Source organism: Bombina bombina, chromosome 2 (assembly GCF_027579735.1).
Source record: "Bombina bombina isolate aBomBom1 chromosome 2, aBomBom1.pri, whole genome shotgun sequence".
In the NCBI taxonomy this organism is placed as follows: domain Eukaryota; kingdom Metazoa; phylum Chordata; class Amphibia; order Anura; family Bombinatoridae; genus Bombina; species Bombina bombina.
This window is the reverse complement of record NC_069500.1, coordinates 109358543-109378205: the sequence shown is the minus strand read 5'-3', so window position 1 is coordinate 109378205 and position 19663 is coordinate 109358543. Positions and strand designations below refer to the sequence as shown.

Here is a 19663-nt window from a genome sequence, read left to right as displayed (position 1 = left end):
AAGGAAGTGTCAACGCGTCCACTGCTTCCGCCTGAGGATCCCTGGACAGGTACCTGGGAAGTTTCTTGTTTGGATGAGAAGCCATCAGATCTATTTCTATAAGACCCCACATCTGAACAACCTGAGAAAACACATCTGGATGGAGGGACCACTCCCCCGGATGTAAAGTCTGATGGCTGAGATAATCCGCTTCCCAATTGTCTATACCAGGGATATGAACCGCAGAGATTAGACAGGAGCTGGATTCCACCCAAGCAAGTATCCTGGATACTTTTTTCATAGCTTGGGAACTGTGAGTCCCACCCTGATGATTGACACATGCAACAGTAGTGATATTGTCTTTCTGAAAACAAAAGAACGGTTCTCTTTTCAACTGAGGCCAAATCTGAAGAGCCCTGAAAATCTCACGGAGTTCCAAAATATTGATTGGTAATCTCGCCTCTTGAGATTTCCAAACCCCTTGTGCTGTCAGAGATCCCCAAACAGCTCCCCAACCTGAAAGACTTGCATCTGTTGTGATCACAGCCCAGGTTGGACGAACAAAAGAGGCCCCTAGAACCATATGATAGTGATCTAACCACCAAGTCAGAGATAGTCGAATATTGGGATTTAAGGATATTAATTGTGATATCCTTGTATAATCCCTGCACCATTGGTTCAGCATAAAAAGCTGGAGAGGTCTCATATGAAAACGAGCAAAGGGGATTGCGTCCGATGCTGCAGTCATGAGACCTAAAACTTCCATGCACATAGCTACTGAAAGAATGACTGAGACTGAAGGTTCCGACAGGCTGAACCCTATTTTAAACGTCTCTTGTCTGTTAGAGACAGAGTCATAGACACTGAATCTATCTGGAAACCTAAAAAGGTGACCCTTATCTCAGGAATCAAATAACTTTTTGATAAATTGATCCTCCAACCATGTTTTCGAAGAAACAACACTAGTTGATTCGTGTGAGATTCTGCAGAATGTAAAGACTGAGCTAGTACCAAGATATCGTCCAAATAAGGAAACACTGCAATACCCTGTTCTCTGATTACAGAGAGTAGGGCACCGAGAACATTCAAAAAGATTCTTGGAGCTGTCGCTAGGCCAAACGGAAGAGCGGCAAATTGGTAATGCTTGTCTAGAAAAGAAAATCTCAGAAACTGATAATGGTCTGGATGAATCTGAAGATAAGCATCCTGTTAGTCTATTGTGGACATATAATGCCCTTTCTGAACAAAAGGCAGAATAGTCCTTATAGTCACCATCTTGAAAGTTGGTACTCTTACATAACGATTCAAAATTTTTAGATCCAGAACTGGTCTGAATAAATTTCCTTTCTTTGGGACAATGAATAGATTTGAATAAAACCCCAGACCCTGCTCCTGAAATGGAACTGGCATGATTACCCCTGAATGCTCTAGGTCTGAAACACACTTCAGGAAAGCCTGAGCCTTTACTGGATTTGCTGGGATGCATGAGAGAAAAAATCTTCTCACAGGAGGTCTTACTCTGAATTCTATTCGATAACCCTGAGAGACAATACTCAGAATCCATTGATTTCGGACAGAATTTGTCCAAACATCCTGGAAAAATCTTAATCTGCCCCCTACCAGCTGAGCTGGAATGAGGGCCGCACCTTCATGCAGACTTGGGGGCTGGCTTTGGTTTCTTAAATGGCTTGCATTTATTCCAATTTGAAGAAGGTTTCCAATTGGAAACAGATTCCTTGGGGGAAGGATTAGGTTTCTGTTCCTTAATTTGTCAATAGGAATGAAAGCGGTTAGAAGCTTTAGATTTACCCTTAGGTCTTTTATCCTGAGGCAAAAAAAAACTCCCTTCCCCCCAGTGACAGTTGAAATAATTGAATCCAACTGAGAACCAAATAACTTATTACCTTGGAAAGAAAGTGATAGCAATCTAGACTTAGAAGTCATGTCAGCATTCCAAGATTGAAGCCACAAGGCTCTTCTAGCTAAAATAGCTAAAGACATAGACTATTATTATTATAGCGCTGCGGAATCTGTTGGCACTCTACAAATAACCGATAATAATAACATCAATTTTGATGATATCAAAAATGGCATCACAAATAAAATGATTAGCATGTTGAAGCAAGCGAACAATGCTAGACAAATCAGAATTCAATTCTTGTTGTGCTAAATGTTCCAACCAAAAAGGTGATGCAGCTGCAACATCAGCCAAAGAAATTGCAGGCCTGAGAAGATGACCAGAATATAAATAGGCTTTCCTTAGATAAGATTCAAGTTTCCTATCTAAAGGATCTTTAAAAGAAGTACTATCTTCCATAGGAATAGTAGTACTTTTAGCAAGAGTAGAGATAGCTCCATCAACTTTGGGGATCTTTTCCCAAAAACTCCAATGTAACTGCTGGCAAAGGATACCATTTTTTAAACCTTGTAAAAGGAATAAAAGATGTACCAGGCCTATTCCATTCCTTAGAAATCAAATCAGGAACTGGAAAAAACTTCTGGAGTAACCACAGGAGGTTTATAAACAGAATTGAAACGTTTACTAGTTTTAATATCAAGAGGACTAGTTTCCTCAATATCCAATGTAATCAACACTTCTTTTAACAAAGAACGAATGTACTCTATTTTAAATAAATAAGTAGATTTGTCAGTGTCAATATCTGAGGAAGGATCTTCTGAATCAGATAGATCCTTATCAGAGGAGGATAATTCAGTATGTTGTCGGCCATTTGAAAATTCATCAACTTTATGAGAAGTTTTAAAAGACCTTTTACATTTATTAGAAGGCGGGATGGCAGAGAGCGTCTTCTGGATAGAATCAGAAATAAAATATTTTAAATTCACAGGTATATCTTGCACATTAAATGTTGAAGGAACAGCAATTGGCAATGTACTATTACTGATGGACACATTATCTGCATGTAAAAGTTTATCATGACAACTATTACAAACCACAGCTGGAGATATAATCTCCACAAGTTTACAACAAATGCACATAGCTTTGGTAGAACTGTTATCAGGCAGCAGGGTTCCAACAGTGATTTCTGAGATAGGATCAGATTGAGACATCTTGCAAAGAGAAAAAACAACATATAAAGCAAAACCTTGTGTAAGAAACTCGGCATCAACTAAGACGCTGGAAATTACGAATTTGCGTCAACGGACGTACCTTCGCGGCAAAAAAATTCTCGCTCCAAGAATGACGCAATATACTTTGGCATTTTGCCTAATTTTACCTGCAAAATTGAAAGAAAAAAACTGTCAATTTGAAAAAAGACTAAACCCCAGGTAAGAAAAATATTCCCTAAATATGTTTTTACACAAATATGAAACTGAGAGTCTGCTAAAGGAAATACATAAACCTGACTCGTGGCAAATATAAGTACAATACATAGATTTAGAACTTTATATTAATGCATAAAGTGCCAAACCATAGCTGAGGGTGTCTTAAGTAATAAAAACATACTTACCGAAAGACACCCATCCACATATAGCAGATAGCTAAACCAGTACTGAAACGGTTATCAGTAGAGGTAATGGAATATGAGAGTATATCGTCGATCTGAAAAGGGAGGTAGGAGATGAATCTCTACGACCGATAACAGAGAACCTATGAAATAGATCTCCCGTGAGAAAAACCATTGCATTCAATAGGTGATACTCCCTTCACAGCCCTCTGACATTCACTGTACTCTGAGAGGAATCGGGCTTCAAAATGCTGAGAAGCGCATATCAACGTAGAAATCTTAGCACAAACTTACTTCCCCACCTCCACAGGAGGCAAAGTTTGTAAAACTGAATTGTGGGTGTGGTGAGGGGTGTATTTATAGGCATTTTGAGGTTTGGGAAACTTTGCCCCTCCTGGTAGGATTGTATATCCCATACGTCCCTAGCTCATGGACTCTTACCAATTACATGAAAGAAATGAGTGTGACTCTATTGCTATATTCACTTGTTGCGGTGGTCTGGAGCCAAACCTGCAATATCTCAGAGGTACGCCTGTGTATATATATATATATATATATATATATATATATATTTATATATATTACATCTCCACAATAATAGGGTAAAATTAAAATAGTAAGCTCTAAATGTTTTGGTGCCAGGAATAGCCAACTGTTTGTAATGTTAGCATTTTTACATTCCAACATTCTGAAAAATTATAAACATAGAATAAGTTGAAATCTGGTCTCCATTTGTGAGGCACATTTAACCTGTTAGGTAAAGAAAAGGCTGTCTCAGAGATTAGCACAATGCTAGAACCAAATCCAAAGACACTGGACCTGCTCACTGACAGGAAATTAGAATTAGTGCTTGCTAGCTTGATCATTGGTATATCAAAGTTAAAGGGACACTGAACCAAAAACATTTCTTTCATGATTGAGATAGAGCATGCAATTTTAAGCAACTTTCTAATTTACTCCTATTATAAATTTTTCTTTGCTCTCTTGCTATCTTTATTTTAAAAGCAGGAATGTAAATATTAGCAGCCAGCCCATTTTAGGTTCAGCACCATGGATAGCGCTTGCTTATTGGAGGATTACATTTACCCACCAATAAGCAAGCATAACCCAGGTTCTCAACCAAAAACGGGCCAGCTTCTATGCATCGCATTCCTGCTTTTTAAATAAACGAAGAAAATTTGATAATAGGAGTAAATTAGAAAGTTGCTTAAATTGCATGCTCTATCTGAATTATGAAAGAAAAAAATTGGGTTTAGTGATATCGCGAACTGAAAATTTTTCGTTCGAGAACAGCGAACGCGAACATCTGCAACTGTTCGCGAACGGGCGAACCGGGCGAACCGCCATTGACTTCAATAGGCAGGCGAATTTTAAAACCCACAGGGACTCTTTCTGGCCACAATAGTGATGGAAAAGTTGTTTCAAGGGGACTAACACCTGGACTGTGGCATGCCGGAGGGGGATCCATGGCAAAACTCCCACGTAAAATTACATAGTTGATGCAGAATCTGGTTTTAATCCATAAAGGGCATAAATCACCTAACATTCCTAAATTGTTTGGAATAACGTGCTTTAAAACATCAGGTATGATGTTGTATCGATCAGGTAGTGTAAGGGTTACGCCCGCTTCACAGTGACAGACCAAACTCCCCATTTAACGCACCGCAAACAACCACAAACAGTGCATTTACACTACAGTGGTGGCACTGGGCAAGTGGGCACAGTATACGCTGTGAGCCTGGCACACACGCTGGCAGGCAGGCAACTGCAATTAGATTACACTAGCAGACTAATGTTTCACAGTCAAAACAGTTATTTTTTTTTAAATTTACACTACTGTTACAACAGATATGAGTGGTGGCACTGGGCAAGTGGGCACAGTATACGCTGTGAGCCTGGCACACAAGCTGGCAGGCAGGCAACTGCAATTAGATTACACAAGCAGACTGATGTTTCACAGTCAAAAAAGTTTTTTTTTTTTTAAATTTACACTACTGTTACACCAGATATGAGTGGTGGCACTGGGCAAGTGGGCACAGTATACGCTGTGAGTCTGGCACACACGCTGGCAGGCAGGCAACTGCAATTAGATTACACTAGCAGACTGATGTTTCACAGTCAAAAAAGTTTGTTTTTTTTTAAATTTACACTACTGTTACAACAGATATGAGTGGTGGCACTGGGCAAGTGGGCACAGTATACGCTGTGAGCCTGGCACACACACTGGCAGGCAGGCAACTGCAATTAGATTACACAAGCAGACTGATGTTTCAGAGTCAAAAAAGTTTTTTTTTTTTTAATTTACACTACTGTTACACCAGATATGAGTGGTGGTACTGGGCAAGTGGGCCTGGCACACACGCTGGCCGGCAGGCAACTGCAATTAGATTACACTAGCAGACTGATGTTTCACAGTCAAAAAAGTTTTTTTTTTTTAAATTTACACTACTGTTACACCAGATATGAGTGGTGGCACTGGGCAAGTGGGCCTGGCACACACGCTGGCAGGCAGGCAACTGCAATTAGATTACACTAGCAGACTGATGTTTCACAGTCAAAAAAGTTTTGTTTTTTTTAAATTTACACGACTGTTACAACAGATATGAGTGGTGGCACTGGGCAAGTGGGCACAGTATACGCTGTGAGCCTGACACACACGCTGGCAGGCAGGCAACTGCAATTAGATTATACAGGAAAAAAAAAACCAGACTGATATTCTAGCCCTAAAAAGGGCTTTTTGGGGTGCTGTCCTTACAGCAGAGATTAGATGAGTCCTTCAGGACTGTAGTGGACACTGAATACACTAGCCTAGCTATCAATTTCCCTATTAAATCAGCAGCAGCTACACTGTCCCTCCTCTCACTAAGAAAGCAGCTTCCGAATGAATCTAAAATGGCTGCTGTCCAGGAGCTGGGAGGGTCTGGGAGGGAGGGTCTGCTGCTGATTGGCTGGAATGTGCCTGCAGACTGTGAGATACAGGGTCAAAGTTTACTCAATGATGACAAATAGGGGGCGGATCGAACATCGCATGTGTTCGCCCGCCGTTGCAAACGCGAACAAGCTATGTTCGCCTGGAACTATTAGCCGGCGAACAATTCGAGACATCACTATTTAGTGTCCCTTTAACATACTTATTCTATGAAGTTACCTAAGAGAAGAGCCTTAGGCGAGTAGAGTAACAGAAAACTGTATAGTGGAAAAAGAGGATTAAGATGCATTACCTGCCTACCCAAGCTGGAAAAAAACCCAAAATGCCCAGCAGTTATTACAAACTATATAGTTATGATAGAGATTTTATTGAAATGGTAAGAGAACAAATGAACATTTAGCTGCAACTTTATAAAAAAACATAATTTATGCTTACCTGATAAATTTATTTCTCTTGTAGTGTAGTCAGTCCACGGGTCATCCATTACTTATGGAATATATCTCTTCCTAACAGGAAGCTGCAAGAGGATCACCCAAGCAGAGCTGCTATATAGCTCCTCCCCTCACATGTCATATTCAGTCATTCGACCAAAGCAGACGAGAAAGGAGAAACCATAGGGTGCAGTGGTGACTGGAGTTTAATTAAAATTTAGATCTGCCTTAAAGACAGGGCGGGCGGTGGACTGACTACACTACAAGAGAAATAAATTTATCAGGTAAGCATAAATTATGTTTTCTCTTGTTAAGTGTAGTCAGTCCACGGGTCATCCATTACTTATGGAATACCAATACCAAAGCTAAAGTACACGGATGAAGGGAGGGACAAGGCAGGAACATTAAACAGAAGGAACCACTGCCTGAAGTACCTTTCTCCCAAAAATAGCCTCCGAAGAAGCAAAAGTGTCAAATTTGTAATTTGAAAAGGTGTGAAGCGAAGACCAAGTCGCAGCCTTGCAAATCTGTTCAACAGAGGCCTCATTTTTAAAGGCCCAGGTGGAAGCCACAGCTCTAGTAGAATGAGCTGTAATCCTTTCAGGAGGCTGCTGTCCAGCAGTCTCATAGGCTAAACGTATTATGCTACGAAGCCAAAAAGAGAGAGAGGTAGCCGAAGCCTTTTGACCTCGTCTCTGTCCAGAGTAAATGACAAACAGGGAAGAAGTTTGACGAAAATCTTTAGTTGCCTGCAAATAGAACTTCAGGGCACGGACTACGTCCAGATTATGCAAAAGTCGTTCCTTCTTTGAAGAAGGGTTAGGACACAGTGATGGAACAACAATCTCTTGATTGATATTCCTGTTAGTAACTACCTTAGGTAAGAACCCAGGTTTAGTACGCAGAACTACCTTGTCCGAATGAAAAATCAGATAAGGAGAATCACAATGTAAGGCAGTTAACTCAGAGACTCTTCGAGCCGAGGAAATAGCCATCAAAAACAAAACCTTCCAGGATAACAGCTTGATATCAATGGAATGAAGGGGTTCAAATGGAACGCCTTGAAGAACATTAAGAACTAAGTTTAAGCTCCACGGCGGAGCAACAGTCTTAAACACAGGCTTAATCCTAGTTAAAGCCTGACAAAAAGCCTGAACGTCTGGAACTTCAGCCAGACGTTTGTGTAGAAGAATAGACAGAGCAGAAATCTGTCCCTTTAACGAACTAGCAGATAAGCCCTTTTCTAAACCCTCTTGTAGAAAGGACAATATCCTAGGAATCCTAACCTTACTCCATGAGTAACTCTTGGATTCGCACCAATATAAATATTTACGCCATATCTTATGGTAAATTTTTCTGGTAACAGGCTTCCTAGCCTGTATTAAGGTATCAATAACCGACTCCGAGAAGCCACGCTTTGATAGAATCAAGCGTTCAATCTCCATGCAGTCAGCCTCAGAGAAATTAGATTTGGATGGTTGAAAGGACCCTGAATTAGAAGGTCCTGTCTCAGAGGCAGAGACCACGGTGGACAGGACGACATGTCCACTAGGTCTGCATACCAGGTCCTGCGTGGCCACGCAGGCGCTATCAGAATCACCGAAGCTCTCTCCTGTTTGATCTTGGCAATCAAACGAGGAAGCATCGGGAATGGTGGAAACACATAAGCCATGTTGAAGACCCAAGGGGCTGTCAGAGCATCTATCAGCACCGCTCCCGGGTCCCTGGACCTGGATCCGTAACAAGGAAGCTTGGCGTTCTGGCGAGATGCCATGAGATCCAGATCTGGTTTGCCCCAACGATGAATCAGTTGAGCAAAGACCTCCGGATGAAGTTCCCACTCCCCCGGATGAAAAGTCTGGCGACTTAGAAAATCCGCCTCCCAGTTCTCCACGCCTGGGATGTAAATCGCTGACAGGTGGCAAGAGTGAGACTCTGCCCAGCGAATTATCTTTGAGACTTCCAACATCGCTAGGGAACTTCTGGTTCCCCCTTGATGGTTGATGTAAGCCACAGTCGTGATGTTGTCCGACTGAAATCTGATGAACCTCAGAGTTGCTAACTGAGGCCAAGCTAGGAGAGCATTGAATATTGCTCTTAATTCCAGAATATTTATTGGGAAGTTTCTCCTCCTGAGTCCATAATCCCTGAGCTTTCAGGGAGTTCCAGACTGCGCCCCAGCCTAGAAGGCTGGCGTCTGTTGTTACAATCGTCCAATCTGGCCTGCGAAAGGTCATCCCCTTGGACAGATGTGGCCGAGAAAGCCACCATAGAAGAGAATCTCTGGTCTCTTGATCCAGATTTAGTAGGGGGGACAAATCTGAGTAATCCCCGTTCCACTGACTTAGCATGCACAATTGCAGCGGTCTGAGATGCAGGCGCGCAAATGGTACTATGTCCATTGCCGCTACCATTAAGCCGATTACTTCCATGCACTGAGCTACTGACGGGTGTGGAATGGAATGAAGGACACGGCAAGCATTTAGAAGTTTTGATAACCTGGCCTCTGTCAGGTAAATTTTCATCTCTACAGAATCTATAAGAGTCCCTAGAAAGGAACTCTTGTAAGTGGTAATAGAGAACTCTTTTCCACGTTCACCTTCCACCCATGCGACCTCAGAAATGCCAGAACTATCTGTATGAGACTTGGCAGTTTGAAAACTTGAAGCTTGTATCAGAATGTCGTCTAGGTACGGAGTCACCGCTATGCCTCGCGGTCTTAGTACCGCCAGAAGTGAGCCCAGAACTTTTGTAAAGATTCTTGGAGCCGTAGCTAATCCGAAGGGAAGAGCTACAAACTGGTAATGCCTGTCTAGGAAAGCAAATCTTAGGTACCGATAATGATCCTTGTGAATCGGTATGTGAAGGTAGGCATCCTTTAAGTCCACTGTGGTCATGTACTGACCCTCTTGGATCATGGGAAGGATGGTTCGAATAGTTTCCATTTTGAATGATGGAACTCTTAGAAATTTGTTTAGAATTTTTAAGTCCAAGATTGGTCTGAAGGTTCCCTCTTTCTTGGGAACCACAAATAGATTTGAATAGAATCCCTGCCCGTGTTCCGTCCGCGGAACTGGGTGGATCACCCCCATTAGTAAGAGGTCTTGTACACAGAGTAGAAACGCCTCTTTCTTTATTTGGTTTGCTGATAACCTTGAAAGATGAAATCTCCATCGTGGAGGAGAAGTTTTGAAGTCCAGGAGATATCCCTGAGATATGATCTCCAACGCCCAGGGATCCTGGACATCTCTTGCCCAAGCCTGGGCGAAGAGAGAAAGTCTGCCCCCCACTAGATCCGTTTCCGGATAGGGGGCCCTCTCTTCATGCTGTCTTGGGGGCAGCAGCAGGTTTCTTGGCCTGCTTGCCCTTGTTCCAGGACAGGTTAACTTTCCAGCCCTGCCTGTAACGAGCAACAGCTCCTTCCTGTTTTGGAGCGGAGGAAGTTGATGCTGCTCCTGCCTTGAAGTTACGAAAGGCATGAAAATTAGACTGTTTGGCCTTTGATTTGGCCCTGTCCTGAGGTAGAGCATGGCCCTTACCTCCCGTAATGTCAGCTATAATTTCTTTCAATCCGGGCCCGAATAAGGTCTGCCCTTTGAAAGGAATATTAAGCAATTTAGATTTAGAAGTCACGTCAGCTGACCAGGATTTAAGCCATAGCGCTCTGCGCGCTTGGATGGCGAATCCGGAGTTCTTAGCCGTAAGTTTGGTAAAATGTACAACGGCATCAGAAACAAATGCGTTAGCTAGCTTAAGTGCTTTAAGCTTGTTCATAATTTCATCCAATGGAGCTGTGCGAATGGCCTCTTCCAGAGACTCAAACCAGAATGCCGCCGCAGCAGTGACAGGCGCAATGCATGCAAGGTGCTGTAAGATAAAAACAGAATTTATGTTTACCTGATAAATTACTTTCTCCAACGGTGTGTCCGGTCCACGGCGTCATCCTTACTTGTGGGATATTCTCTTCCCCAACAGGAAATGGCAAAGAGCCCAGCAAAGCTGGTCACATGATCCCTCCTAGGCTCCGCCTACCCCAGTCATTCGACCGACGTTAAGGAGGAATATTTGCATAGGAGAAACCATATGATACCGTGGTGACTGTAGTTAAAGAAAATAAATCATCAGACCTGATTAAAAAACCAGGGCGGGCCGTGGACCAGACACACCGTTGGAGAAAGTAATTTATCAGGTAAACATAAATTCTGTTTTCTCCAACATAGGTGTGTCCGGTCCACGGCGTCATCCTTACTTGTGGGAACCAATACCAAAGCTTTAGGACACGGATGAAGGGAGGGAGCAAATCAGGTCACCTAAATGGAAGGCACCACGGCTTGCAAAACCTTTCTCCCAAAAAATAGCCTCAGAAGAAGCAAAAGTATCAAACTTGTAAAATTTGGTAAAAGTGTGCAGTGAAGACCAAGTCGCTGCCCTACATATCTGATCAACAGAAGCCTCGTTCTTGAAGGCCCATGTGGAAGCCACAGCCCTAGTGGAATGAGCTGTGATTCTTTCAGGAGGCTGCCGTCCGGCAGTCTCGTAAGCCAATCTGATGATGCTTTTAATCCAAAAAGAGAGAGAGGTAGAAGTTGCTTTTTGACCTCTCCTGTTACCAGAATAAACAACAAACAAGGAAGATGTTTGTCTAAAATCCTTTGTAGCATCTAAATAGAATTTTAGAGCGCGAACAACATCCAAATTGTGCAACAAACGTTCCTTCTTCGAAACTGGTTTCGGACCCAAAGAAGGCACGACTATCTCCTGGTTAATGTTTTTGTTAGAAACAACTTTTGGAAGAAAACCAGGTTTAGTACGTAAAACCACCTTATCTGCATGGAACACCAGATAAGAAGGAGAACACTGCAGAGCAGATAATTCTGAAACTCTTCTAGCGGAAGAAATTGCAGCCAAAAACAAAACTTTCCAAGATAATAACTTAATATCAACGGAATGTAAGGGTTCAAACGGAACCCCCTGAAGAACTGAAAGAACTAAGTTGAGACTCCAAGGAGGAGTCAAAGGTTTGTAAACAGGCTTGATTCTAACCAGAGCCTGAACAAAGGCTTGAACATCTGGCACAGCTGCCAGCTCTTTGTGAAGTAACACAGACAAGGCAGAAATCTGTCCCTTCAAGGAACTTGCAGATAATCCTTTCTCCAATCCTTCTTGAAGAAATGATAGAATCCTAGGAATCTTTACCTTGTCCCAAGGGAATCCTTTAGATTCACACCAACAGATATATTTTTTCCATATTTTGTGGTAAATTTTTCTAGTTACAGGCTTTCTGGCCTGAACAAGAGTATCAATAACAGAATCTGAGAACCCTCGCTTTGATAAGATCAAGCGTTCAATCTCCAAGCAGTCAGCTGGAGTAGGACCAGATTCGGATGTTCGAACGGACCTTGAACAAGAAGGTCTCGTCTCAAAGGTAGCTTCCATGGTGAAGCCGATGACATATTCACCAGATCTGCCTATCAAGTCCTGCGTGGTTACGCAGGAGCTATCAAGATCACCTACGCCCTCTCCTGATTGATCCTGGCTACCAGCCTGGGGATGAGAGGAAACGGCGGGAATACATAAGCTAGGTTGAAGGTCCAAGGTGCTACTAGTGCATCTACTAGAGTCGCCTTGGGATCCCTGGATCTGGACCCGTAGCAAGGAACCTTGAAGTTCTGACGAGAGGCCATCAGATCCATGTCTGGAATGCCCCACAGTTGAGTGATTTGGGCAAAGATTTCCGGATGGAGTTCCCACACCCCCGGATGCAATGTCTGACGAATCAGAAAATCCGCTTCCCAAGTTTCCACTCCTGGGATGTGGATTGCAGACAGGCGGCAGGAGCGAGTCTCCGCCCATTGAATGATTTTGGTCACTTCTTCCATCGCCAGGGAACTCCTTGTTCCCCCCTGATGGTTGATGTACGCAACAGTCGTCATGTTGTCTGATTGAAACCGTATGAACTTGGCCCTCGCTAGCTGAGGCCAAGCCTTGAGAGCATTGAATATCGCTCTCAGTTCCAGAATATTTATCGGTAGAAGAGATTCTTCCCGAGACCAAAGACCCTGAGCTTTCAGGGATCCCCAGACCGCGCCCCAGCCCATCAGACTGGCGTCGGTCGTGACAATGACCCACTCTGGTCTGCGGGAGGTCACCCCTAGCGACAGGTTGTCCAGGGACAGCCACCAACGGAGTGAGTCTCTGGTCCTCTGATTTACTTGTATCTTCGGAGACAAGTCTGTATAGTCCCCATTCCACTGACTGAGCATACACAATTGAAATGGTCTTAGATGAATGCGCGCAAAAGGAACTATGTCCATTGCCGCTACCATCAAACCTATCACTTCCATGCACTCTGCTATGGAAGGAAGAGGAACGGAAGGAAGTATCCGACAAGAGTTTAGAAGTTTTGTTTTTCTGGTCTCTGTCAGAAAAATCCTCATTTCTAAGGAGTCTATTATTGTTCCCAAGAAGGGAACTCTTGTCGACGGAGATAGAGAACTCTTTTCCACGTTCACTTACCATCCGTGAGATCTGAGAAAGGCCAGGACTATGTCCGTGTGAGCCTTTGCTTGAGGAAGGGACGACGCTTGAATCAGAATGTCGTCCAAGTAAGGTACTACAGCAATGCCCCTTGGTCTTAGCACCGCCAGAAGGGACCCTAGTACCTTTGTGAAAATCCTTGGAACAGTGGCTAATCCGAAAGGAAGCGCCACGAACTGGTAATGCTTGTCCAGGAATGCGAACCTTAGGAACCGATGATGTTCCTTGTGGACAGGAATATGTAGATACGCATCCTTTAAATCCACCGTGGTCAAGAATTGACCTTTCTGGATGGAAGGATTGTTCGAATGGTTTCCATTTTGGACGATGGAACCTTGAGAAACTTGTTTAGGATCTTGAGATCTAAGATTGGTCTGAACGTTCCCTCTTTTTTGGGAACTACGAACAGATTGGAGTAGAACCCCATCCCTCGTTCTTTTAATGGAACAGGATGAATCACTTCCAGAAGATAACCTTGGAAGACTATTTCTAGCGCCCAAGGATCCAACATCTCTTGCCCAAGCCTGAGTGAAGAGAGAGAGTCTGCCCCCCACCAAATCCGGTCCCGGATCGGGGGCCCGCATCTCATGCTGTCTTGGGAGCAGTGGCAGGTTTCTTGGCCTGCTTTCCTTTGTTCCAGCCTTGCCTTGGTCTCCAGGCTGGATTGGCTTGAGAAGTATTACCCTCCTGCTTAGAGGACGTAGCACTTGGGGCTGGTCCGTTTCTGCGAAAGGGACGAAAATTAGGTTTATTTTTGGCCTTGAAAGACCTATTCTGAGGAAGGGCGTGGCCCTTGCCCCCAGTGATATCAGAGATAAACTCTTTCAAGTCAGGGCCAAACAGTGTTTTCCCCTTGAAAGGAATGTCAAACAATTTGTTCTTGGAAGACGCATCCGCTGACCAAGATTTTAACCAAAGCGCTCTGCGCGCCACAATAGCAAACCCAGAATTTTTCGCCGCTAACCTAGCCAATTGCAAGGTGGCGTCTAGTGTGAAAGAATTAGCCAATTTAAGAGCACGAATTCTGTCCATAATCTCCTCATAAGAAGAAGAATTACTAATAATCGCCTTTTCTAGCTCATCGCACCAGAAACACGCGGCTGTAGTGACAGGGACAATGCATGCAATTGGTTGTAGAAGGTAACCTTGCTGAACAAACATCTTTTTTAGCAAACCTTCTAATTTTTTATCCATAGGATCTTGGAAAGCACAACTATCTTCTATGGGTATAGTGGTGCGCTTGTTTAGAGTAGAAACCGCCCCCTCGACCTTGGGGACTGTCTGCCATAAGTCCTTTCTGGGGTCGACTATAGGAAACAATTTTTTAAATATGGGGGGAGGTACGAAAGGTACACCGGGCCTGTCCCATTCTTTATTAACAATGTACGCCACCCGCTTGAGTATAGGAAAAGCTTCGGGGGGCCCCGGGGCCTCTAGGAACTTGTCCATTTTACATAGTGTTTCTGGAATGACCAGATAATCACAATCATCCAAATTGGATAACACCTCCTTAAGCAGAGCGCGGAGATGTTCCAACTTAAATTTAAAAGTAATCACATCAGGTTCAGCTTGTTGAGAAATTTTTCCTGAATCTGAAATTTCTCCCTCAGACAAAACCTCCCTGGCCCCCTCAGACTGGTGTAGGGGCCCTTCAGAAACAATATCATCAGCGGCCTCATGCTCTTCAGTATTTTCTAAAACAGAGCAGTCGCGCTTTCGCTGATAAGTGGGCATATTGGCTAAAATGTTTTTGATAGAATTATCCATTACAGCCGTTAATTGTTGCATAGTAAGGAGTATTGGCGCGCTAGATGTACTAGGGGCCTCCTGTATGGGCAAAACTGGTGTAGACGAAGGAGGGGATGATGCAGTACCATGCTTACTCCCCTCACTTGAGGAATCATCTTGGGCATCATTTTTACTAAATTTATTATGACATAAATCACATCTATTTAAATGAGAAGGAACCTTGGTAGTTCAGACATGTTAAACAGGCATAAACTTGATAACAAAGCACAAAAAACGTTTTAAAATAAAACCGTTACTGTCACTTTAAATTTTAAACTGAACACACTTTATTACTGCAATTGCGAAAAAGTATGAAGGAATTGTTCAAAATTCACCAAAATTTCACCACAGTGTCTTAAAGCCTTAAAAGTATTGCACACCAAATTTGGAAGCTTTAACCCTTAAAATAACGGAACCGGAGCCGTTTTTATATTTAACCCCTTTACAGTCCCTGGAATCTGCTTTGCTGAGACCCAACCAAGCCCAAAGGGGAATACGATACCAAATAATGCCTTCAGAAAGACTTTTCTATGTATCAGAGCTCCACACACATGCAGCTGCATGTCATGCTGTTCTCAAAAACAAGTGCGCCATACCGGCGCGAAAATGAGGCTCTGACTATGATTAGGGAAAGCCCCAATAGAATAAAGTGTCTAAAACAGTGCCTGTCGATATTCTTTTACAAAAAATACCCAGATTAAATGATTCCTCAAGGCTAAATATGTGTAAATATGATCGATTTAGCCCAGAAAATGTCTACAGTCTTAATAAGCCCTTGTAAAGCCCTTATTTACTGTGTGAATAAAAATGGCTTACCGGATCCCATAGGGAAAATGACAGCTTCCAGCATTACATCGTCTTGTTAGAATGTGTCATACCTCAAGCAGCAAAAGACTGCTCACTGTTCCCCCAACTGAAGTTAATTCCTCTCAACAGTCCTGTGTGGAACAGCCATGGATTTTAGTAACGGTTGCTAAAATCATTTTCCTCATACAAACAGAAATCTTCATCTCTTTTCTGTTTCAGAGTAAATAGTACATACCAGCACTATTTTAAAATAACAAACTCTTGATTGAATAATAAAAACTACAGTTAAACACTAAAAAACTCTAAGCCATCTCCGTGGAGATGTTGCCTGTACAACGGCAAAGAGAATGACTGGGGTAGGCGGAGCCTAGGAGGGATCATGTGACCAGCTTTGCTGGGCTCTTTGCCATTTCCTGTTGGGGAAGAGAATATCCCACAAGTAAGGATGACGCCGTGGACCGGACACACCTATGTTGGAGAAACCTTGTTGAACAAACATTTTCTTAAGGTAACCCTCTAATTTCTTATCCATTGGATCTGAAAAGGCACAACTATCCTCCACCGGGATAGTGGTATGCTTAGCTAAAGTAGAAACTGCTCCCTCCACCTTAGGGACCGTCTGCCATAAGTCTTGTGTGGTGGCGTCTATAGGAAACATTTTCCTAAATATGGGAGGAGGGGAAAAAGGCACACCAGGTCTATCCCACTCCTTGCTAATAATCTCTGTAAGCCTTTTAGGTATAGGAAACACGTCAGTACACACCGGTACCGCATAGTATCTATCCAACCTACATAATTTTTCTGGAATTGCAACCGTGTTACAATCATTCAGAGCCGCTAATACCTCCCCTAGCAATATGCGGAGGTTCTCAAGCTTAAATTTAAAATTAGAAATCTCTGAATCCAGTCTCCCTCGATCAGATCCGTCACCCACAGAATGAAGCTCTCCGTCTTCACGTTCTGCAAACTGTGACGCAGTATCTGACATGGCTCTCACCTCATCCGCGCGCTCTGTCCTTAACCCAGAGCTATCGCGCTTGCCTCTTAATTCTGGCAATTTAGATAATACTTCTGTCATAACAGTAGCCATGTCTTGCAAAGTGATTTGTAAGGGCCTCCCTGATGTACTTGGCGCCACTAAATCACGCACCTCCTGAGCGGGAGGCGAAGGTACTGACACGTGAGGAGAGTTAGTCGGCATAACTTCCCCCTCGTTGTCTGGTGATAATTTCTTTACATGTAAAGATTGACTTTTATTTAAAGTAGCATCAATGCAATTAGTACACAAATTTCTATTGGGCTCCACATTGGCCTTTAAACATAGTGAACAAAGAGATTCATCTGTGTCAGACATGTTTAAACAGACTAGCAATGAGACTAGCAAGCTTGGAAATACTTTTCTAAATAAATTTACAAGCAATATAAAAAACGCTACTGTGCCTTTAAGAAGCACAAAAAGCTGTCACAGTTGAAATAACAATGAACCAAAATAGTTATAGCAACCAATTTTTCACAGTAAATGTATTAAGTTAGCAAAGGATTGCACCCACCAGCAAATGGATGATTAACCCCTTAATACCCAAAAACGGATAACAATTTAATAATTAACGTTTTTCTCACAGTCAAAACACACTGTCACAGGTCTGCTGTGACTGATTACCTCCCTCAAAATGAATTTTGAAGACCCCTGAGCTCTCTAGAGACGATCTGGATCATGGAGGATGAAGTAGACAGATTGTGACTGAATTTTTACTGCGCAAAAAGCGCTAAAATAGGCCCCTCCCACTCATATTACAACAGTGGGGAAGCTCAGAAAACTGTTTCTATGCAGAAAACAAAGATGGCCATGTGGTAAAAATCATGCCCCAATAAGTTTTATCACCAAGTACCTCACAAAAAACGATTAACATGCCAGTAAACGTTTTAAACATACATTTGAAAAGTTATGAATTGTTATTAATAAGCCTGCTACCAGTCGCTTTTACTGCAGTTAAGGCTCATACATTATTTCAGTATTAACAGTATTTTCAGAGTCAATTCCATTCCTTAGAAAAATACATTCAGTGTACACACACTCATCAGCCTAATACCAGTCGCTATCAATGCATTTAAGGCTGAACTTACTTTACAATGGTATCAGCAGTATTTTCTCAGTCAATTCCATTCCTCAGAAAAATAATTTACTGCACATACCTCATTTGCAGGGGGGCCCTGCATGCTATTCCCCTTCTCTGAAGTTACCTCACTCCTCAGATGAGAACAGCCAGTGGATCTGCTAAGATCATAGAAAACGCAGGCAGATTCTTCTTCTAATGCTGCCTGAGAATAAACAGCACACTCCGGTGCCATTTAAAATAACAAACTTTTGATTGTAGAAATAAACTAAGTTAAAAAACACCACAGACCTCTCACAGCGACCTATCTTTAGTTAGGCTGCAAGAGAATGACTGAATATGACATGTGAGGGGAGGAGCTATATAGCAGCTCTGCTTGGGTGATCCTCTTGCAGCTTCCTGTTAGAAAGAGATATATTCCATAAGTAATGGATGACCCGTGGACTGACTACACTTAACAAGAGAAATATCCCTTAAGCTAAATTCAAAATAATTAAGATTTTAGGATACATTATTGCTAAAAACAATGGGCTCCATTTATCAAGCAGCGTTTTCTGCTTGGAGGCCCATCGTTTCTGGCTCTTTAAGTTAAGCAGCACCGGTTGTAAGGTGGCGGATCCAATACATTCGGGATGATTTGCAGCCCCTGCTAGCGGCTAATTGGATGCGAGTAAGCAGAGGACGGTATTGCACAAGCATTTCTAGTGAAATTCTTGTGCAATGATAAACGCAGACTGCGTATGCTGTCCGCCTGCTGCGAATCATGTCCCCATAACATTTGATACATGGAGACCAATGAGTCTAAACAGTGACAAAAATAATTATGTTATTGTTTAACCTAAATCCAAGTGCATCACTATAAGCTTTTGTCACTTACCTCCTCGAGATGCAAGAATAGTTCCGCTATACGAAAAAGTCACACAGGAAGTGTCCGTACCAGGAACATGAGCTTGTCTGCAGTGGAACTTTGTGTGAACCTAAATGAAGATAATTCCGTGTTAATCCATAATGACCGCCACAGGTTAGACTATATTAGCTCATTTAGAATGAATCTTAACAGGAGTGAAGGTGAAATAATCAGTTGGTTAGTAAACATGGTTACTAGCCTGCTCTCACCCAAAGGTAATCCTGAAAGTCTGGCCTGTTAGGGAGGCCCGAGGAATGACATCGTAAACCCCTGTCCTAGTGTGTAATAATCAAATACAATACAGAAGATAAAGGACAATTATAGTGGAAATATTAAATGCTCTAATTCATTACTAACGTTCACTAGCAATCCTGCAACATCCCCCAGTAAAGGGGTTAAAGAACCGCTTATTAGACGCAGACAACAGCTGGTACTGAGCGGGAATGGTGACCCAATCAGCAGCTGTAGTTGCATGATACTGCTGTGCAAATGCTGTCGCTGATGTTTCAAGATAGCAACAAATATTTTGGTTCTGAATCGATGAAGTAAAGTTAAATAAACTTCTAAGGTAGCAGCAGCAGACAGCTTCAGCTTATCAATCAGCTGCACAAGGCGTTCTTCAGTCAATCCTCCAAAAAGGCTCTCTCCAAATAAGAGCCCACACAAAAAAAAAAAAAAATACTATGTGGAATATACTCACAGAT

The 19663-nt window shown here is 42.6% G+C and overlaps 1 protein-coding gene across 1 annotated transcript in view; it reads right to left on the bottom strand.

The window, feature by feature from the left end:
* The window catches only part of WDR70 (WD repeat domain 70), an 811922-nt gene that overhangs the window by 184037 nt on the left and 608222 nt on the right, over nucleotides 1-19663 (bottom strand). The window contains 1 exon segment of the mRNA XM_053701217.1: nucleotides 18930-19029. Within this exon segment, the coding sequence (XP_053557192.1) occupies nucleotides 18930-19029 (100 nt within the window).